General features: G+C 63.4%; 1 protein-coding gene across 5 annotated transcripts in view; it reads left to right on the forward strand.

The window, feature by feature from the left end:
- Positions 1-21738, forward strand: part of CAMTA2 (calmodulin binding transcription activator 2) — a 40669-nt gene that overhangs the window by 11778 nt on the left and 7153 nt on the right. For all 5 annotated transcript variants that reach the window (XM_053259458.1, XM_053259457.1, XM_053259456.1 and 2 more), the window contains exons 8-16: positions 757-897; positions 5206-6350; positions 6518-6644; positions 6739-6873; positions 11505-11620; positions 17129-17307; positions 18926-19004; positions 19389-19692; positions 20641-20996. In XM_053259458.1, coding sequence (XP_053115433.1) covers positions 757-897; positions 5206-6350; positions 6518-6644; positions 6739-6873; positions 11505-11620; positions 17129-17307; positions 18926-19004; positions 19389-19692; positions 20641-20996 — 2582 coding nt within the window. The remainder of the gene's footprint in view (positions 1-756; positions 898-5205; positions 6351-6517; positions 6645-6738; positions 6874-11504; positions 11621-17128; positions 17308-18925; positions 19005-19388; positions 19693-20640; positions 20997-21738) is intronic.

Consider the following 21738-nt stretch of genomic DNA (forward strand, 5'->3'; position numbering starts at 1 on the left):
CCAGTGTTCCCCGGAACGGGCTCCCAGATGTTGTGGACTACAACTCCTAGCATCCCCAGCCAAAGGCCATTGCACCTGAGGATGCTGGGAGTTGTAGTCAACATCTGGGAATTCCTGTTCCCGGGAATCCTGTTCCTAACATGTGACCTTAAAACAAGAATGTGCGGTGTTCACGGGGTGAGCTCATTGTCAGCTTATTGAGCTGAATTCATAGAGGCCTCTCAGCAGCTGTGAATGCATCTTCGAACTCCCACGTTGAAAGGCAGTCTACCTGTGATTGGTAGACACTCATGTGCAAAGCCATGCTGTGGACGATCTTGCCCTACTTGTGAGTTTCCTGGGGACTCTGCTGGCACTTGCTGGAGACAAAGGACCAGGCTGGATTGGGCCTTTTGGCACGAGGCTGCCTTGAGCAGTTCTTTGGACTTCCTCTGCAGTAGAAATGTGATTGTGTCAGCAGATGGCACGCTTCTCACACCTTGGCTTCCCCTCCTCCTCCTCCTCCTCCAGAGCACATCTAGACTGTGCATTTAAACCAGTTTGAAGCCGGCATAACTGGCAGGAATTCGACCTGGGAACTGTAGTTTTGTAGGGGGTCCCCAGAATGTTTTGAGAGAGCCCCTCACAGGACTACCATTCCCAGCTCTTCCTCCTTGGAGAGAGTGTGTGTGTGTGTTTCGGTGCATGACAGCTACCCAGGCTTGGAACTGGTTTGTGTCTCTCGTGGTCACACCTGTGTTTCTCTTGGCCCTTCAGTTCACGGGATAAAGTGGACGTGCAGCAACGGAAACAGCACGGCGGAATTCTCCATCGAGCAGCTGGTGCAGCAGATCCTCGAGAGCCACCAGGCCAAGCCCCCGCCTCGGACCCACGCTTGCCTCTGCAGCAGTGGCCTCGGTCAGTCCTCCCTCCCTCCCTCCCTCCCGCCGGCTCTTCTGCTTTTAAGGCCGCCTGTGGCCTCCCTCCCTCCTTCCCTCACTGGGGAACCCAGGAGTCCTGGTCGCAAGCCCCTTATTTGGCACGCATGCCTGTCCTGTCCGTTGTATTAAAATCCCGCCAGTTGCCGCTTCAGAGATTGTTGCCGGAGAAAGTTGCCTTCTGAAGATAATAAACGGCACTTTGAGTTTTTGAGGAAAGGACTATAAGCCCTCAGCCAATATCAAAGTAGGAATTAAAACTAGCCTTACCTCATCATGTGGGGTATGTTCTTGCTTATCAGCCCCAGGAAAAAAGGACCTCTCCGCTAACGCCTTTTTAAAACAACAGAATCCAACCGTGGGTGGGGCCCCGAACACTGCAGGCAAGGTTGCAGAGTGGGGATCCCCCCCCCCGGCCCACTCCCCACAACTGCACCCCACAGTGGCTTCTGAACAGCTGGCCCTGGGAGGTTCAGGGACTCCAGGAGATAGCATGGGCATTGCATGAGAGGCTGCTGATGGGGCGGGGGGCAGATTGGTTGGAAATTGGACCCCCACACACACACACGCAAGAGGGATGGTCTCTGAGCTCACACGATGCATCTCTGGACCCAGCCAGTGAGGTCGTTCTCACCTGGGGCTGGGGGGACATGCTGGAGAGAAGGCAGGAACCTGCCTGCTCCCTCCCCCCCGACTGGAGCCTCCGCCGGGCTCTGCCACCTGCGGGCCCATCCCAGCGGTGTGGCGGCAAGCCCACCCGCTAATGGGGGCGGGGGGTGCAGACTGGGGCCAGCCGGTATCCCACAATGCACTGTGAGGGCAGCGCAGTGCCTGGGGAACGCTCCACACTGCCTGGCTGCCCCTTCCCACCGGCTCTATGATCAAGACGGCTGCCGGCAGTGCGGAGCGCCACACGGCCACGGAGGGCGGTCAGAGGCAGGCGCTTCCCTGTAAGCCTGGATGGCTGTCCAGGGCTACCCACCCAGGCGTGGAGTGACGGGGTCGGGGGCCACCCCGGTCTGCAGATGACCAGCCCAGCGACACGAGGACTTCGATGTAGACTTGGGGTGCCTGCAGGGCTTCTCCAGCTGGGCTCCCCAGATGATGTTGGACTACAGCTCCCATGGTCCTTGGCCATTGTGGCAGGGGATGATGGGAGTTGTAGTCCCACAGCATGTGGGGACCCCAGCTGGAGAACCCCGGCATTACTATGATAAATATACGTGTGTGGACTTCAGGAGTCTCTCCTCCGCATCAGCACACGATCGTTTCAGATCTGCCCGTCACTGGTTCCTGGGCGTCTGCACAAAGGGTAAGTGCCGTGAGCTGTGGCTACTCTGTCACTCATGGCCCTCCATACCTCCGACTGTTGCTGTCTCCCTCTGGCTGCTCCCCGTGCCCTTCGCGGTGGCCTTTACGGGCCCTTTTACACCTGGAGGGGTTTAGTGGCAGCCTTCTGGCATCTTGGCGGAGCTCCAGAAATCCAAGGGACCCCCCCCCCGCCTCCTCTCTCCTCAGTAATTCTGCAGGCAGCTGGGCAGAGTGCCAGGTACGGAGGTGTCCGACTTAGCCCGTGCAGCCCCTGTGCAAACGTCACCCCGCTGAAGAGGCCTGGAGTCCGTTTAATCCGATTGTGCAGTTGGTTATGGAGTTGCCTCTGCGTCCGCTTGCACGCATGCGGCTCCGCCAGTCCTTTTGGAGGGGAAAACAGCCTTTTACTCTGAGGCGGAGCAATGTGTGAGTCGCAGCAGGAGGAGGCATCCCGGAAGAGGCATCCCCTCCTGTTAATTAATCGTGTGTAACCTGTCTTTCATTAAGAGCCCTGGGGCAGCTAACAAAAGTAACAAACAAATTGCAAAACAAATAAGAACATCAAAATCCCATAAAAATACAATTCCAACAATAATAAAAGGATTAGTGGCAGACGATAAAAGCCCCTGCTAAGCTGCCGCCCCCTCCATCAGCCGGCCATTGAAGGCCTGGCTGAACCAACAGATCTTTAGTCTTCTTCGAGGCTGGGAGGGAAGGGGCATCTTGAACACCCTGTGGCAGGGAGTCCCCTGGCCTGAGAGCCCCCACGGAGAAGGCCCTGTCTTGTGTGCATGCAGCTGAGCTTTGGTGAAGGATGGCACATGCAGCAGTGCCTCCCCCCAGATATCTTGATGGGTGGGCAGGAACATATGGCAGGAAGTGGTCTGTGAGGTATCCAAATGACATCGAGTTTTAAAAGTAGCAGCCAGGCTTTGAACTGAGCCCGGAAACCAACAGGAAGCCGGCGTAGTTCATAGAAGATCATAGTTCTGGGCTCTGATCGGTTTCAACAATCTGGCCACGTGTTCGGAACCTATCGGAGTTTTCAGAAGTTGGTCAAGGGCAGCCTCGTGGAAAGGAATTCGATTGACTAAAAAGGTTTCAGCCCAAGTGTGAATTCCAATAAATTGTAGCCTGCCTCTCCAGGCTTGTCTGGATTTTGACCAGGCAGAAGCTCCCCGCCACCGGAATCCCCGCCAAGCCCCGGCGTCCACAGGCAGGCTTTCCTTTCTCGGCACAGCCCGGCATGAAAGGAACGGCGCAGTTCCGGGGCCCCCAGCTGCCCCCGACTCCCGCTCCCATCACCCCCTGCCCCAGTGGCCTTCAGCTGGGCATGGCGGGTGATTAACTGAGCCTCTCTCAGCCTCTGCGGGTCCTCCCTGTTCAGAGGCGGTGTGTTTCCTAGCAGCTCTGCCTGACGAATGGCCAGCCTGCAGGCAGCAATGGCTCCCCTTAAGGTCCTCGGGTCGGGGTGGGATGGGATGGGGAGAGAGGAGCAAGGCTGAGCCCTTTCCCAGCCAGCGGCTCCGGAGGCTCCTCTCTCCCCCTCCCACCCCAACCTTGGGCACCCGCCTGGCTGGATCTCAGCTGCGCCGGGGGGGGGGGGGCTTCCCAGGGGGGCTTCGCTCCTGCAGATCTCTCCCGGTGAGGAGCAGGAGCAGGAGGAGGCGGTGGGTGATCCTTGGGGGTCTCTGTGCTCCTCTTCTGGGCAGCCCTTGCTTGGAGCCAGCTTGGCTTCGCCTCCCCTGCCTTGCTGGGGACGGGAGGAGGAGGGCATGGTGCCCTCCAGTGGCGGAAGCCTAGATTACCATTCCGTGGGGAAAGCACCGCGAAGACAGTTTCAGGTCAAAACCCCGCTGGCCGTAAGGACTTCCCGGCACGCCCAGACTTGGCAATCTCAGCTGAGGAGCACAGGGACGTTTCCCCTGCCCAGCACGGCTTGGTTTTCTTCCTGGGCTCCCTGGCGTCATCTGACCGCCCTGATTTCCTTGGCTTCCGCCCTGCCTTTTGGGCTAGGCGAGGCTTGCAAGGGGAGTACTTCAAGCCATATTTTGGAAGGAGGACCATGGTCGGCACCATCAAGACCGGGTTCTCGAGCTCCGCCCCGTCTCCCTGGCCAGAGCGGGCTGCTCCCCTTGGAGATCTTTGGTGCTTGCCTTATACTAGAATTCAGAGTCATCCAGTGAAACTGAAGGGTAGGAGGTTGGGGGCAAACCAAAGAGGCCTCCTCCTCCTCCTCCTCCTCCCCCTCCCCCCCAGAGATGTGCAATTCACTCGTGGAACTCACTGCCACAAAGTGTGACGAGAGCCACTCAACTCACTTAGATGGGTTCAAAGGGGAGTTAGACAGGTTCAGGCAGGAGGAGGAAAAGTCAGTCAGTGGGGGCATAACGTGAGTCATTATGGCCCCCCGGCCAGAAGCAGTGTGCCTCCGAGTACCAGTTTACTCAGCTCAGCGGGAGGAGGACTGTGGCCTTCGTCTCCTGCCTGTGGTCTTCTCGGGGGCTCTGCTTGGCCACTGGTGGAAACCCCAGGGGGGTGGACTTCATGGACTTCTGCTCCGACCCAAACCAGAGGTGTGGTGCTGTGCTTCAGCAAAGCCTGCCCTAGCACTGACCGCCACCCGCACCCGGCACCTGCGTTGCCACCTGAGCGCCCCTGTCCTTCCCCTGCTTCTCTCCCCACCTCCCACCCCATCCTTTCTGCCTCCTGCAGATGGTTCAGCTTCTGGGTGGGCATGGGGTGGCAGCTGGGTCCTCTGGGGGGGGGGGTCTGCCCACAGCAGGCTCAGTTGGGTGCGGGCTTCTTGTCTTGTCTCAGGGCCCTCTGGCATCCGGCTTGCCAGGCAAGGTCTAGTGGTGCGCGGAGACCCCTGTATCTCGCGCCCCTCCGGGTGTTCTTTCCTCGCTGCGCCTCCCTCCTGTGGGGCTTGCCGCTCACGTGTCTCTTCTCCCCCCCCTCCCCCCCCACACCGCAGGGAGTCCTGGCCACGTCCCGCACAAATGCAGCAGCACCAAGCACCGGATCATCTCCCCCAAGGTGGAGGTCCGCCCTTCCCCCTACCCTGCGCTGACGGAGGTCCAGAACATCTCCAGTGGCCCAGAGGCCAAAGCAGAGTCCGAGCCGGCCAAGTCGTCTGGATCCGAGCACAAGGACCCCAAGCTGGCCAGGGCCCCTTCCCCCGGGGTGCTGGAGGCCTCTCCGGACTCGACTCAGCCCTCGCCTGGCCTGGCCCAGCCCAACGGCTTCCCCAAGCAGGAGCTGCCGGCCGTCACCCTCTCCGTGGGCCTGCCCGGCAGCACCATCCTGGTCATGACTGGCCTCGGCAGCCCCGAGAAGCCCCTGGCGCTGACCCCCAGCCAACACCTGGTGTCCGGGGAGGCCGGTGGGCCGCCCGCCGCCCCTCTCGGCTTGGCCCTCTTGCCGGGGGCGGGCCTGGTCCTCTCGCAGAACCTGGAGTCCACCATGGAGACCAGCGAAGCCGGCCCTGCGGCCTTTGACCCCGACTGCTTCCTGAACAGCCCCAAGCAGGGCCAGACCTATGGGGGCGGAGCGGGGCTGCAGGCCAAGCCGGAGCCCCCGGAGCCTGCCGCCCTGCCCGCCTACTCCCTCTACGTGCCCGGCAACCGCTTCTTCATCCAGGACGACGGGGCTGGCCAGGCGCCCTTGCCCCCCTCGCCCCCCATTGCCGCGGGGACCGAGGTGAAGAGCAGCCCGGAGACCCCCATGGAGACGGCAGGAGGAGAGGGGAGCCCGCCGGCCGAGGGGCCGCCCGGCGAAGGTGGGGGGCAGGCCGGCGAGGCGGCGGAGATCGCGGCCACGGAGCTGCAGGAGGAGCTGTACTCCATGATCCAGACGGCGGCGGCGGCGGCAGCGGGCGGCTCCTTCGGGCTCTCCTTCGACAGCCACTTCCCAGACCTCATCAGTGAGCTGATGACGGGCGAGGGGGGGCCGGGGGGCACCCCCGGCTCCCAGGAGGGCAGCCCCAGCTCTGAGAGCCCCGTGCTGGTCCTGCCAGAGGCCCTCGCTGAGCCCTGCTACGCCGCAGGAGGGGGCCCGGAGGCCTCCCCACAGCCCCTGGTGTCGATCACAGACTTCTCCCCCGAATGGTCCTATCCAGAGGTGGGTATGCAGCGGGGAGGAGGCGGGCAGGGCAGGGCAGCAGCTGGGGGGCAGGACCCCCCTGGGGCTGAGCTGGGGCCCCTCTCCGGCCTGTGCTGGCGGGGGGGGTGTCCCGGGAGCCCCTCCCCGCTCACCGCCGCCTTCCTTTGCCCTCTGCGTGGAGACAGGGCGGGGTCAAGGTGCTCATCACGGGGCCCTGGACGGAGGCGACGGAGCCCTACAGCTGCCTCTTTGACCAGATCTCCGTCCCGGCCTCCCTCATCCAGTCGGGGGTGCTGCGATGCTACTGCCCAGGTAGGGAGCCTGGCTGGGGGAGGCCCCGGACGGCCGCCTCTGCTCCCGGCTGGCTGGCGGCTCCTCACGGCTCCCTCTCGCTTCCCTCTCGCAGCCCACGAGGCCGGCCTGGTGCCTTTGCAAGTTGCCTGTGACTCCCGCTTGGTCTCCGTGTCGGTGCGCTTTGAGTACCGGGCCCGGAACTTCATGGCCCTGCCCAGCACCCAGCTGGACTGGCTCTCTCTGGACGGTGAGTGCCGCTGTCGGTGGGGACGGTGGTGCCTTTCCACGCTGGCCTCCCGCTCGTCCTCCAAGGAGGCCCGGGCGGTGTGCATGGCTCTGTCTGTCCTCACAACAGCCCTGTGAGGTAGGTTAGGCTGCCAGAGAGAGGCGGCCGGCCAGAGAGACCCCCTGAGTCTGGGGCTGGGTTTCTGAGCCGAGAAGCGCTGGGCCTGTGAGCTGCCTGCGGGCCCCTGGGGCGGATCGGACCCCTCGCGGCAGAGGCCCTGCGGGACGCCTGGGTTCTCCGAGAGGGGAATGGCCTCCGCGGCTGAGCTCCCCGAGGGAGGAGCAGCAGCCCCGGGAGGGACCCCTTGCAGTCGGGGGGCTAGTGTGGCATGCTTGGCTGCCATCGAGCAGTCGAGACTGAAAGGCACCGTACGGACGGAAGACGCTGTAACAGAGCAGAATCCAGGCGTTTCCCCAATAGCCAGACATGCCTGGACTGAGATGTTGGGTGCGCAAGAGCCTGAGGGAAGTGCCTGGGGCGAGGTTTCCGCGCAGACAAATGCAAAACACTGCCTGGAAGTTCACTGGATTGCAATGCAAGGGGCAGGAGGACCTGACAAGGTGACGGCTGGCAGGCCCCTTCCAGACCTTGTGCAGATTTTAAGGGCGGGGGGGGGAGTGTGGGGGGAGGCCGGCGGCGAAGGCCCTGCAAATGGCCATGGTGCTAAGTTTAGCCCCTTTGTCGGGCCGAGAGAGAGATTTCCTAGTTGTCTGAGAGCCGTTAACTGCAAGTGTGAAGCCGCCTAGTCTGACTGGGCTGAGATCCAGCCATCCGTTTGGCTTCTGATCCGGATCAGCCACAATGCGTGTTTAGAAATGGCGAAGGGAAGCTATGGGGGAACATCTGCCCCCCATCACTGGGCCGGGCCGGGTGGGGTGGCGAAGAGCAGAAGCCGAGCTGCCTGCTGGCGGAGGGCCTGACTCCTCTCCCGGGGGGGACGGACCCAGGAGTCCTGGCCTGCTGTGCCCCGGCCCCCGGCCCCCTCCCCATGGGCAGCCCGGGACTCGGCCTTCCCTGCAGCGGCTTCTGCTCCCTTGCTGCTGCCTGCGGGCCCAAGCGTCGTCGCTGCCGGCGTGGGGCCGAGTTCCATTCTCAGCTGAGCGGCAGCTGGGGGTCCGCTGCCTGGACTGGGGGCGCTGGGGGGGGCGGATTGTTCAAGGCCTTTCTGTTGGAAAAAGCTTGCAGGGCCAGCGGAGTCTTGCCTGGGGCCCGTTCCAGGGTGTCACCTTTCGGGGAGGGGGATATTCCTGGCACGCCAGCTTGTGTGCAATGGAAACTGGACGGCTGGAAGGAGAGTCAGGACTTTCCATGACGGGGCCCAGCAGGCCAAGAATAACAGCAGGAGGCCTGGCTGCGGGCCGGCTGTCTCCAAGCAGACCCCGGCGTCCGGGCTCCCCTCTGGACCTGGCTGGAAGCCCTCTCGCCCTTCGCCCAAGGGGGCCTGGATCCCCGAGAGCCTTCGCTGGGACTGCTCGCCCCCCGTCCTCCTCTCCATGGGACCCCTGGTCTGCTGCTGCGAGGGGGGGGGCTTGGTGTGCCCAGGGAAACCAGACCTCCCAAGAGGACCCCCCCCACCCCGGGGCCCGACTGGTCTTGGGCCAGTGGGATCACGATGCCCCTTGCTCACTCAGTCGCTCTGACGGAGGAGCAGAACTGCTCAGGAAGCCACCCCCCCCCACACACACACACACACTCCTGCCCCCCGCCAAGATTTCGGTCAGTGAAACCCGAAGCGCGCCCCCCCCCCCGGCACCGGATCCCTTGCACCCAGATCGTGGCATCCTGTGGGGGCCCCTCCCACCCGCCTTGTGGCCCTCGGAAGCCCGGCTCAGCCAGGCGCGCGTGGGGGTGAACAAGCCGTGGGTGCTTTTTGCCCCCTGCGTGCAAGCCGCAGCTGTGCGTGGGGCTGACCCCTTTGTGGAGGGGTGGCCCGCGAGCGCATGCCTGCTGGAGGGGCTTGCCTGAGTGACCTGGGGAGAGGGCCGCCCTCTGCTGTGCCCAAGGCTGTGGGCCAGTGGCTGGCCACCTCCACCCACCCCTGCCCAGGCCAGCAGCGGCGGTGGCTTCTCGGGGGCTAGCCCGAGGCCTCCAGGAAGCCCACAAGCAGGACGCGGAGGCGGGAGGCTCTGGTGGTATACTGCTTCTGAATATGGAGGTTCCTCGGCACCAGGCCCTCCCTGGGGAATGGAGCGTCAGTATTTCTTTCCTTGGCTGGAGCACATAATCATGCCCCAGGAGGAAGCCGTTTGAAATGCAGACCTGGCAGGCTGCACTGGAGATCAACCAAGCGCAGAGCATATGTTTCAGACTGGCTCTAAGCAGCAGGGTATCTCCTGGGGTGAAAATGAACCTGAGGCCTGTTGCCCGAAATCTACTCCATTGGGAAGGGTCCCCAAAGGCCATCTAGTCCAGCCCACGGCACCCAAAACAGCCCTCCCTCCCCAGCCAGACCTAACCTGGGAAAAATGCCCTCTCAACCAGATACAATTCTGTCTGAGCCTGGCTGGGGCAAAGGCCTTGCAGGAACAGAGGTGAATTGGGCACAGCTGCACATGACCCAGGTCCCGTTTCTTTTTGGCAGCCCCAGGGGAGGAGTGCGGGGGGGCGGGGGGAGGATTCAGAATCTTGTGCAGTGGGCTTCAAGGAGCCGCCAAGGAGAGATGGGGCTGGGAATGCCGCCCCCCCCCCCCCCGCTGACTGGAAGCCAAGAGTGAACGGGCCTGTGGGTCTGCCCCCCCCACCCCCCGCACGAGCCGGCCAGTGTCTCCGTTGTGCGCGGGCGAGAGCAGCGCCAGGGCTTCCGATCTCATTAAGGGATTGCAGAGCACCCTCCTCCCCACACTTGTGGCTATTTCGAGGAGGACGGCTGGAGGACTGACCTCCTCGCTGTCGCCCCCCCCCCCTCCGCGTCCTTTGTCTCTCTGGGCGCTGGGCAGGCACCAGGACCACAGCCGGCTCCTGACCGCCCCACCCTCTGTGCTGCTGCATGGCAGGGGAGCTGGGAGTGCCCTGAGCTGCTGCCCCCCCTCCCTGGCCGGGGGGGCGGGGGGCAGAGCTAACCTGGGATTTCTCCACGGCTCTGGCAGAGACCTCTGATTCCCGCTGGGAATCGTGGAGCAGAGCAGAGGGTGTGGGCCGGACGGGCCAGGGGGCTGGCCCCCCATTTCCCTGGGCCATGGACAAAGAAGGTACCTGGGGCTTGGGGGGAGGGGGGCTATGGGGCAAGAGATGGGGCTGGGGGGAATGTGGCCAGCAGAGGGCTTGGCCGGCCGGCCGGTGGAGTGGTGAGAGGGGCACGTGGAGTGGAGCAGGAGGTCTGATGGAGCAGGAGCAGGGAAAGAGGGTGCCTGCTGAGGTGACTGGCAGGGCAAGGCTATTTTGTCCGGGGGGTTTGAGGTTTTCAACCCAGGGACACCATGAGGACATCTAGCCTGACCCATAACTTGATTAGTGGACTTGCTTGGACTCTGAGGGAGGAGAGAGAAGCCTGCTAACTGAGCAAAGAGGCACCTTTTTTGAAAGTGGTGGTTCTCTTTATTGAGCAGCGGGAGAGCAACTGGCCCTGTCCAACCCCAGCTCAGCATTGCTCCAGTGGCTGTTGCTGGGGTCTACCTTTATGTTTCTTTTTAGATTGTGAGCCCTTTGGGGACAGGGAGCCCTCATTTATTTATTTATTTATTTATTTATTTATTTATTTATTTATACCTATGTAAACCGCTTTGGGAGCTTTGCTTGAAGAGCGGTGTATAAATATTTGTTGTAGTAGTAGTAGTAGTAGTAGAAGCCTCCAGCCTTGTCCTGGTGGAGAGCCTGTCCTCCTCTCCAGGCGCTCCTCGCCTGCCTTCTGCCCGGCTCAGCCTGGGCTCGGGTCCCCGTTCCCCCCCCCCCGCCGCCGCCGCCTGTTGGGGGTGGGTGGGGCTGGCCCATCCTCTCTTGCCCACTCACGGCCATCTGCTCGTGGGTCCGGTGGGATGGAGAGGAATCCCTGAGTGAGAGGGGGGTGGCTGGGCTCAGTATTATGAGCCATGGATGGGGGGTGGGAGTCCACATTGCAGCCGGGGGTGGGGGGGGAAGCTGGAGGAGGGGAGAAGGGAGGGACGGGGTGCGGCCGCCTGCCCACCCACCTCCTCCTTGGGCTTGTGGGGTGGCCTGCTGATCCTCTTGGGGCAGGGGAGGCTGGGACCCGGCTGCCAGCACTCCTGAGCACCCCCCGTCCATGTGCTGAGTGCACCAGCCGGGTGGCGGCAGGAGGGCAGGCTCCGAGTGGCCCCTTTGGCTCCCCAGTTCCTGCTCTCCCCCCGAGTCTGCCCAGGGCCACCCCCTCCTCTCTCTCTCTCTCTCAAATGCCCCCCGCCACCCGGTGCAATCTCCTTGGGATTAGCGCGGCCATTTCGCAGCCTGAAGAAAGGAGGCCAGGCTGGCTAATCAGCCTTGAGTCAGGATTAGCCAGGAGTCTTTCCTGCACCTCACCGGGGCCAGCTCCCCCCCCGCCCCGCACTGCCCCTTTTGCAAAGACTGGGGGTCGGGGGCCTGGCTGAGGGGGCCCGAAGGAGGCTGCAGTCTCATCGCTTCTTCTCCCCCCCCCCCCGCAGATGACCAGTTCAGGATGTCCATCCTGGAGCGCCTGGAGCACATGGAGAAGCGGGTGGCCGAGATGACCGCAGCCGCCACCGCCCCCCAGCAGCGAGGGGAGAAGCCCCCCGGCCAGGTGAGGTGGGCTCCACGGGCTGGTCTGTCTGGGCGGGCCAGGTGCTGCTCTCAGTGGTCCTCTCGGCATTTGCTCTGGGTGTTGCCACAAAGCCCCTCCACCCAACCCAAAAGCCACACCCCTTGTGAGGGGGTCGGGTGGAGTGGGGGCACAGCCCTGGTGCTCTGGGGGTCAACTGCCCCCCCGCCCCCTCCTTGTATCCTGGGCAGAACCCCAAGGTCTCTTTAAGTGGGGTTGTGCTTTCCAGGCTGCAGAGGGGGAGGGAGGCTGCCACTGTGTCCCATGTGCTCTTCCTGCCGCCTGGCTCATCTGCACCTGTGCTATTGTCAGGCCCTCACCCTGCTCCTCGTCAGGGCCCTTGTGAGCCCGGGAGGGGGCTGCTCTGAGGAGGCCTCCCTCCCTCCCTCCCTGGCCAAGTCGCCTTATGGATTCTCCTCTGGCTTGAAGAGGGGTTTGGATAACCTCATGGAGGAGAGGAGGTCTCTCAACGGCTACTAGTCGGAGGGCTACAGGCCACCTCCAGCCTCAAAGGCAGGATGTCCCTGACCCTGAGTACCAGTTGCAGGGGAGCCACAGCAGGAGAGGGGGCCTGCCCCTTTCCACTCCTGCCTGTAGGCTTCCAGCAGCATCTGGTGGGCCACTGTGCGAAACAGGAAGCTGGACTAGATGGGCTTCCTTGGGCCTGATCCAGTAGCAGGGCTCTTCTTATGTTCTCCCACTTGGCACCTGCTTCTGTGCATCTCTCTCTTTCTCTCTCTCTCCCTCCCTGTCTTTAAGTAAACATGCCCAGCTCCATTCTTCTTTCGTGCACCTTGTGCATTTCCAAAACGGGCATCGGCTTCCTCTCCTCCCAATTTGTTGAGATCCTCCCTTCCGGAGTCGGGCCAGGACACCCAGGAGCCCTGCTCAGGCTCTGGAATGAACATCCGTGCAGCCCCCCTTCTCGTGAGCTCCATTTAGGGACAGAAGAAGCTGCCGTATACTGAGTCTGACCCTTGCTCCATCTAGTTCAGTATTGTCTGCACAGACTGGCAGCGGCTTCTCCGGGGTTTTCAGAGGGGTCTTTGCCAGCCCTTCCTGGAGATGCTGCCAGGGATTGAACCTGGGACCTTCCGACTGCATACAAAGCCGATGCTCTGCCATTGAGCCGGGGGCCCCATTTCACGGCCGGGCAGTTATTTCCTGTTCTTGGGGACTCGTTTCCCGTGAGCAGAAGCAAGACTCTCAGATGCTGGCTTGCTCGGATGGCCTGCAGGATGTCGGCTTACATAGGAAGCCACCATATACGGAGTCAGACCCTTGGTCCCTCTAGCTCAATGTTGTCTTCACAGACTGGCAGCGGCTTCTCCAAGGCGGCAGGCAGGAGTCTCTCTTGGAGATGCTGCCAGGGAGGGGACTGGGAGCCTGGATGCTCTTCCCAGAGCGGCAGCTCCATCCCCTGCGGAGGGGAATCCCTTGCAGTGCTGCTCACCCTTCTAGCCTCCCATTCACATGCAACCTGGGCAGCCCCTGCTTAGCTCAGGGGCGCAGTCAGGCTGGCTGCCACCAGACCAGCTCGCCTCCCTTCCAGGGGAGCCCCGAGGAAGCCGCCGCCGCTGCAGGCCCAGAGGGGAGGGGGCCCCAGGAGTGCCCAGCACTGCCCCACCCTTGTGAAGGGCACCCAGGGAGGCCGGGAGCAGCAGCAGCAGCCCTGCCTCCTCAACGGGCTTGGTTGAGGTTCAACATGCTGAACTGCAAGGAGTGGTCCGACTCCAGCAAGAGCATTCGGAAGCCTTGCCAAGCTGCCCCCACAAATGCCCCCTGCCCCGGAAAGGCGGCCCAATAGAAAAGAAGCAGACCGTGTTTCCCCTAAGCGGGCCTTCAGCAGGGGGGGCGGGGGGGCACTTGGGTTGGGGCAGGAGTGGAGGGCCTTGGTGTGGGCAGAGGGCCGTGCTGGGAAGACCCCGAGTTCGCCGCAGGAGCTTGGTGGAGCTCTGGGGGGGGTTTCTCTCTCCCGGAAGGAGGTCCGGGCTCAGGAGCCCCTCTTTGTTTTGGCACTTGCAGTGCTTCTCTCCAGGCGTTTGTGCCTCAGGCTGGCTAATGGCGACCATCTGAGAACAAAAAGCCCATAAGGCTTGTGGAGCAGCAGAATGAATATTTCTCTATCTATCTATCTATTTATAACATTTGTATACCGCCTTTTCATTAAAACAGTCTCAAGGCGGTTCACACAGAAAAATAAAACAAGACTATAAAAGACGAAAAAGATTTAAATTACAAGCACAATTCAACCATACAAAATACAAAGCAGCAGCAGCAGTAGAGACAATCCTACAAAAGTCTGGGTAAAAAGCCGAGATTTTACACGCTTTCTAAAAACGGTGATGGAGACCGAGGAGGGAATAGCCACCGGGAGAGCCTTCCAGAGTCTGGGGGCAGCCACAGAGAAGGCCCTGCCTGTCCTGCGTGCACCACAACCAAGCCGCCCTCCTTGTCGTGCCCCCCTCAGATGACCTCATCGAGCGGGCAGCAGCCCTTGCTCACAGGCGGTCCCTCAGGCATCCCGGGCCCAAACCGTGAAGGGCTTTAAAGGCCCAAACCAGCCCCTTGGATTGGCCCCGGAAACAAGCTGGCCGTTTGTTTCCTGAAACCAGAGCAGCCGATGAAGCAAATGGCCCAAAGCTAGAAGGAATTCCCTCCGAGAGCCGGTCCTGCGGAGCCTGCCGGGCGTTGTGCTTCCTCTGCCAGCCTGCCTCCACCCGCAGAGGCCCAAGCGGAGGGTCCGGATGTGCCGACATCCCGCCATTTTTTCGACGGCAGGGCTGTCTAAGAGTGGGGGAGGGCGCACTTACCCCTCCCGCCGCTTCCCACCCCCCCAGCCGGCGTCCGTTTTCTTCAAAGCCCTTTGGGGAGGCAGCGTACCTCCCTGCCATCCCGCTGTCTATATGGATATGGCCGAAAGTCTCCAACGCACCTGCGCAGCTGCACACATGCACACCAGAGACTCCCAGTCATATCTGGGCAAGGGGGGCAAGGGGGGGGGCAGGGAGCTACACTACCACCCCGAGGGGCTTTGGGGAAAACAGATGCCGGGGGAGGGGAGCGGCAGGAGGGGTCAGTGCACCCTCCCCCACTCTTAAAGCTAGACACCCCCTGCCGCCTTCCAGCCTGCCCCCCACGCGGTTCCGGGCACATCCCTAGCGGAGGAGGGCGCTGCAGGGAGAGCTTTGGGGGAGAGCTTGGGGGGAAAGAGACCAGACCCAGAGCCCCCTTCAGGATCGTGGAGGCCTGGGGCGGTGTGCAGTTGAGACCGGGGGGGGGCAGCCTGTGTCTGCTGCCCCCCTCCCACTGCCCCCCTCCCACTGCCCTTTGTTGCCAGCCCTGGCAGGCCGTCTGTTCTGCTCCCTGGCTGGCGTCATTCTCGGGTTTCACGGGGCCTGGCACCTGTGTGGCTGGCCTGGCTATTCTTGGTTTCTGGCAGGGGGGGGTGGGGGCTGGCGGGGGGGAGGGTGAGGCCCCTGGTGCCCCAGGGCGTGGAATGGGGGGAGGGAGGGAGGGAGGCGGGCATCTTCTCCCCCTTGACAGCCCAGAATGGCCGGGGAATTCTTTCCACTGAGTCCAGCTGGAGGCAGCAGGCCGAGAGGGGTGGGGGGCAGCAGCCGTTCCAGTGGCCAGCAGCAACCCCCACCCCCCCCACCTACCCAACCCTTTGCAGGGCTGTTTGTCTGCACCTGCACGCCACAGAATGGACGGAGCTGCCGCTTGGTGGTAGAGCTCCCACTTTAGATCAGGAGGCCCCAGTCAGTCACCCTGGCAGCATCTGCGGGGGTGGGGGTGGGAAAGGCCGAAACTCCAGGGAGCTGCTGCCAGTCAGAGTAGGCAAGATGGGCCTAGGTGGGCCAAGGGTCTGACTCAGTAGGAGGCAGCTCCGTATGTTCAGCGCTCTGTATGTGCAGCCAGGGAGGCGTTCCTAGAAACAGCCACAGGCTTTATATAAAAGTGTTCCTGGGCTGCTTCTCAGTGGAACATAGATATATATCTCTCTTCACAGTCCAAGACAAAAGCAATACACTAAAAACGTAATGAAGCAGTAGCTAAACCGGGTGGGCAACCTTGGCCCTCCAGGTTTCTCCAACTACAACTCCCATGATCCCCAGCCACTGCGTGAACTACATGGTGGAGGATCATATGCAACCGCCTCTAAAACTGCTGTTTAGCAGCAGCAGCAGCCGCTGAATAATTTAATTATCTCCTAAGAAGTCCTCCTTGGAGTTCCTTGCGGCAGGGATGATCAAACCTGGGTTCCCAGATGTTGCTGGACTACAATTCCCATCATCCCCAGGATGCTGGGAGTTGTAATCCACCATCGGGGGGCCCAGGTTGGAGAACCTCTGCCTTGAGCATTCTCACCGGCTTTTTCGGCAGCAGCCATTGAGGTTGCCTTGGGAGGGTGTTGGCTAATGGGGGGGCACCGCTGAAAGCCCCCCCCCCCGAACGCTGCTCCTGTTGCATCTCCCCCTGTCCTGCTTCTCTTTCAAAGGAGGAGTTGCCGTGGGGCGGAGAGCAAGGGGGAGCCTTCTTGTTCTGCCCAGGCTGGCAGCAGCGCTGCTTGGAGGTTGCCAGGGCCACAGAGGAGCTCCAGGGTGCCCCACGGGCAAGGGGGCAGGGCGGTGGGGCACCCGCTACAAGTGCGCCAGGACCCTGCCCCCCAGCTGGCCGTTCGGGGAGTAGCAGGTGGGGGTGTGTGTGCACATTCCTGAGCCCCGAAGAGCCCCTGCGCCTGACCTGGCAGCCGCTGGGCCTCTGGAGGCCTCTGGAGGCCTCTGTCTCTGCCCCAGCCCTGCCTTGCCGCTGGGGGGGCTCTATGGGGCAGCCCCCTCTGCCCACTTTGCCCCACGTGGGCCAGCCCGTTGGGGAGAGCAGGGTGGGCACTGGCTGGCCGGGGGGTTATTGTGACCCGGCGCGAAGGGGCGATTCTTCGAGGGCTGGGGCTCGGGTTTCCCGCCGCGTCTGCTGGCGGCTTGCGCTGCCCTTCCGGCCTCTCGGGTTCCTCCTTGGCCGGGCTTTGCACGCCGGCCTCCTGCGTGGTGCTAATCGGGGGGGGGGGGCGGCTCTCGCACCCTGGGCAGGCACACGCCCCCCCCCTGTTCTTCGCTTCCTTCTCCTTGGGGGGCTGCCATGGGCCCCATGAGCCTCTCTTCCCTTCACGCCCTTCTCGGGGGGGGGTCTGCCCCGCCCCTGTCTGTTGGTGCCGGGGGGGGTGCTGAGCAGACCGTGGGGCGGAGGGGGGGGGGACGGGCGTGTAACTCCATGCCTAGCTGGCCGGCTGGCTTTCTCTGGCGTTTCATTGTCCCTCTTTGAAGGGCAGCCCTGTGCTTCCCCAAGGGCAAAGCTGCCTGCTTCTCAAAGTTGGGGGCTGGCGCTTGGGCAGGGGGCGATCGCCGCCCTGGGGGGTGGGCCCCGGTGGCCTGGGGCGGCCCCTCTAGCCGGAGGGCCAATCTCCCTGCGCTCTGCCCCTCTGCACCCCAGGCTGCCTCGGACTCCTTCGAAGACCGCATCGTTGCTCTGTGCGAGAAGATGATGTCCCGTTCTTGCTGGCTTCGTTCAGAGACCCTCGTCCACCATGTCAGCTTCCGGGGAATGACCCTGCTCCATCTAGCTGCTGCGCAAGGCTACACCCGTCTCATTGAGACCCTCATCAAGTGGCGGTGAGTCACCCTGGCCCGCCATGCTGAAGGGCCTTCCTTGCCTCCCAGCATTGTTTCCCCCAACTTCAGGTTTCCATTTGAGGAAGAGCCGCCAGAGCCCGGGTTCCGTCCCGGCCAACGCCAATTCAAGCACCCCAAGTAAACAAGGCTGGGAAATGGAGCTTGCTCTGGCTGCTGCCGGTCAGAGCAGACGGCCCTGAGCGAGATGGACCAAGGGGCTGACTCACTGCCAGGCTGTTTTCTGTGTCCCCGCAAATCCTCAGGTTCGCCTTCGAACCCAGGACACAAAGACAGGATTCTCAGCCGCTCAGGATCCTAGCCCTTGACAGGGACACTGCCCCTGGGGATGATGGGAGTTGTAGTCCAGCGACCGCTGGAGAGGCTCCGCTCGGCCACCCCAGCCTCGCCTGGCCTCTGTCCCACCATCGTTTGATTGGCGGGCTGCCCGGCCTGTGTGGAAGGAGTCCCTGAGAGGGGCCCGCCCAGCTGCCCTCCCTCCTCTTTGACCTTCTCGGCAGTCGGCAGCTGCAACCAGGTGGAGCTCAGGAGCGAGCCGGACCCCTGAATGTCACGGAGCCCGCAAGAGGGCGAGGAAGGGGCCCTCGCAGGCTCCGAGGCCCCGGCTAGGCGCCTCCTGAGCACTGTTCCCTGTCACAGGGGGTCCCAGAGGCTGTTGACTACGGCTCCCATCATCCCCTGCTGCAGTGGTCTTTGTCTGGGGATTGTGGGAGTTTTAGTCAGCAATTTCTGGGAACCCCTGTGACAGGGAACACCGCCCGCCAGGCAGGTCGGTCGGAAAGCAGTCACCTGCTCCCTCTCTTGCTGCCCAGCAGCTGCTCATCAGAGGTAGACTGCCTTTGGATGTGGAGGTTCCATCGAACAATCAGAGGTGAGAGCCTGCCTGCCTGCTCTGCCGAATCCCCTGTTATAGCCACCGAAACTGGGTGGGCCATCCCCACCTCACTCCCACCTTGTGGCAGTGAGTTCCGTACATGCTGTCAGGCTCTCTCTCTGGTCCGTCCCGAATCTCCAGCTTCTAACATGAGTGTCCTTCTGAGGTGCCTCACTGGCTGCAAAGTGCTGCACAAAGACTGAAGGAACTGGCCCCATCTGGGCAAATCGCAGGCTAGCCTCCTAGGGCAGCCCCACCTCTAGCCCCTTAGGAGTAGACCAGGCAGTGTCCTTCCCTATAAGGCCTGGGGGCCAGAGGCGGTTCCCCTCCGACCCATGGTTTGTAGGGCCTGTGTGGGGCTTTGGCCAAAGCTGGGCAGTCCCCCTGCACCGTGGGGAGGTGGCCGTACCCCCCATGCAGGCCTCACTGTGTCCGGCTCCTGGAAGGGAAACGGAGCCCTCTTGAGCCCCGGTGCCGCCTTGGAAGGCCTGCGCGGAGCCCTGGGGCGTGTCGTCCGCCCCACTGCTTGCCTCTCGGAGCCCGGGGGCAGGGGAGGGGAGGGCCCCGCCTCTCTTCAAGGGCCCTCCCGGGGCTGGGCAGCGGTCAGTGGCTCTCGCTTAAGGCCTCTTGCCAGCGTGGCCCCACTTGGAGGACCGCGGAGACCCCTGCGCTGGACTCTGCCCTCCAGGGCCGGGGGGCCCATGCCCGTCTGCTTCCTCCCTGCAGGCGCCTCAATGCTCACAGCCTCGACCTGGAGCAAGAAGTGGACCCGCTCAACGTGGATCACTTCTCCTGCACCCCGCTGGTGAGTCGGGACCCTTGAGCTGCTGCCAGAGTGTGGGGCTTCTCCCCCATCGCTGTGGGGAGGGTGCAAGAGCAGCCAGGTCTTGTGGAAGAATGGGAGGGGGGGTGGAGATCGGGGGCTGTGAGAACGGGGGGGGGGTGTCTTTGCCCGGCCTTTGCCCGAGACATTTTCAGGCTGTCCTCCATGAGGGATAGAAACTCCCTTTTTAGAGCCAGGAAGCGGCCTTCTGTGTGCTGCAAGAGACGAAGACCCCTGCTCGCCCTGTGAGGTTATCCCCGGTGCCGTGCCCCAGTTCCCCGTGTCCTGACCGGTGCGGGTGATGTGTGCTGGATGAGTCCCTTGACCGCTGTGTCCCTGCCCCCCCCATGCCCGCTCTCTTGCCAGATGTGGGCCTGTGCCCTTGGCCACCTGGAAGCGGCTCAGCTCCTCTACCGGTGGAACAGCCACGCCCTTGCCATCCCGGACTCTCTGGGCCGCCTCCCGCTCACCGTGGCCCGTTCCCGCGGCCACGTCAAGCTGGCCACCTGCCTGGAGGAGCTTCAGCGCCAGGAAGAGGCGCCCTCGGAGCAGCCGGAGGCAGAGCCCGCCGCGGAGGGGCCCGGCAGTGCCAGCAAGGCCTGTGGCGGCCTGTGGCGGCCCACGGAAGCCCTGAGCATCCCCTCCCCGCTCTCGGCCAGCCCAGACACAGGTAGAGGCCGGCCGGGGCGGTGGGTGGGAGGGAGGGAGGGAAGGGCCCCCCTTGGGCACGGAGCATGCTGGGAGCTGAGCTCGAGGGCTCCTCGGGTCCCCCGGCGGGCTGAGCATGCTGGGAGTTGTGGTCCCGCCCCTGGGGAGGACCCAGGTGGGAGCACCCCGGCGTGGGAGGGCTGAGCCCCTGTTCCTGTGTCTAGGTCTCCAACAGGCCTTTCGAAGGTGCCGTTGCTGTGGGGGAGAGTTTGGGTCGGCCCTTGTTAGGCAGAGGAGCCCAGCGGGGAGATCTGGGGGTGGGGGTTGCTTCAAGGCGGAGGAGGCTCCTTGGAAGAAGCGACCGGCCTGGGTGGGAAGGCCGGGCGCCTGGGCTGGCTCCCTCCAGGGTGGAAGGGAGGAGGCAGGGGCCTCGGAGCAGCCGTCTCCCCAACGCAAGAGCTGGAGCAGACACAGAGGGCGGGGCGGGGGGGGGGGTGGAGAAGGGGGCAGCCCTGTCCCCAGTGGTCAGTAGGGGTGGCTGGGGTTGAGGGTCGCGTCAGTTGCCATTTCAAAGGGGTCTGTGGGCATAATCCCAACAGACACAGACACACACCCCGTGCCTGCCCTTCGCAAAGGCAGCAAACACCTGTGGGAGAGTCAAGCAGGCCCTCCGGGAGAGGCATTCCCCTGCGCCCTCCGGGAGAGGCATTCCCCTGCGCCCTCCGGGAGAGGCATTCTTGGGACTGGCACTAAAAACCATCCACATGCCCAACTCTGCCCGTTGGCCTCTGCCGTCCCCGCCCTTTGGAAGGATGAGATCTCTGTTGGCGAAAGGCCGCAGCCCACCCGGGGAGGTTGGGGGCGCAGCGTTCCCCTCGGTGGGGCTGCCGTGGGCCTGGCTCTCCTGGGCCTTCCCCGCTCGCTGGGCTCTGGTGCCCCTTCCTTACCCTTCCTTACCCTTTCCACACAGGGCTGAGCACCGCCAGCGACATCTCCTCCCCCTCGGAGCTCTCCGAGGGCTCCGTCTCTGCCACCTCCGCCTACTCCAGTGGGTCGGCCCTGCGGGAGTCGCCCGCCTACAGCCCGGACGCCGAGGGGGCCATGGACGTCTGCCAGGCCCCGGTGCCCGAGCGCCTGCCGGGCTGGTATGGGCGAGAGGCCCCCAGCCCCCACGGCCTGCCTCCCGCCCCCTTCTTCATGGACTGTGACCAAGTGGGGGCCGCGGGCCACACAGAAGGCCCCGAGCCGGACTTGGAGCCGGAGCTGTTGGGCTACGGGGAGAACGGGGAGAACGAGGAGTTCCTGCCGGCCACGGATGTCCTGCAGGTGAGGGGCAGGAGGGGCTGGGGGTGGGGGGGGAGAGGCAGGTGCCCCCCACAGTGCCAGGGGCTCACCAGCTGGCGTCGCCCTCTGATGCTGGAGCACAGCTCCCATCATCCCCAGCCTCCAACCCTCGCAACTGGGGATGATGGGAGTTGTAGTCCAACAACATCGGCGGGCCCAAGCTTGCACGGTGGTGTCCCCCTGCCTCAAGCGGTTGGCATGTCAGGAACATCGGAAGTTGTTTCATACGGAGTCAGACCCCGGGTCCATCTCACTCTGGATTGTCTACACTGACTGGCAGCAGCTCTCCGAGGTTGCAGGCTGGGGGCTCTAACGGCCCTCCCTGGAGACACGGCCAGGGAGGGAGCCCGGCCTCTTCTGCCTGCCGAGCAGATGTCCGACCAGCGAGCAAAGCCATTGCTCCATCTCGCTCAGTATTGTCTTCCCGGACTGGCAGCAGCTTCTCCCAGGCTTCCAGGGGGAGTCTCTCTCGGCCCTCCCTGGAGATGCTGCCAGGGCCCGCCTGCCCAGCTGATGCTCAGCCCCTGCGCTGTGGCGCGTCCGAGTCCTGGACGGCTGCTGCCTCCCCGGCCTCCCCCCCCCCCGCAGCCCCCCCCCCCCCCGAACGCCGTGCTGCTCCCCGAGGATCCCGCCCTCCCTTGGCCACCGCCTTCTCCCGGCCCCGGCCCTGCTGGGAAGGGGTCGTGGCCCTGCGTGGCCCTGCGTGGCCCCCGCGCCTGACAGA

The sequence above is a fragment of the Hemicordylus capensis genome, chromosome 6, assembly GCF_027244095.1.
Source record: "Hemicordylus capensis ecotype Gifberg chromosome 6, rHemCap1.1.pri, whole genome shotgun sequence".
NCBI classification, from domain to species: domain Eukaryota; kingdom Metazoa; phylum Chordata; class Lepidosauria; order Squamata; family Cordylidae; genus Hemicordylus; species Hemicordylus capensis.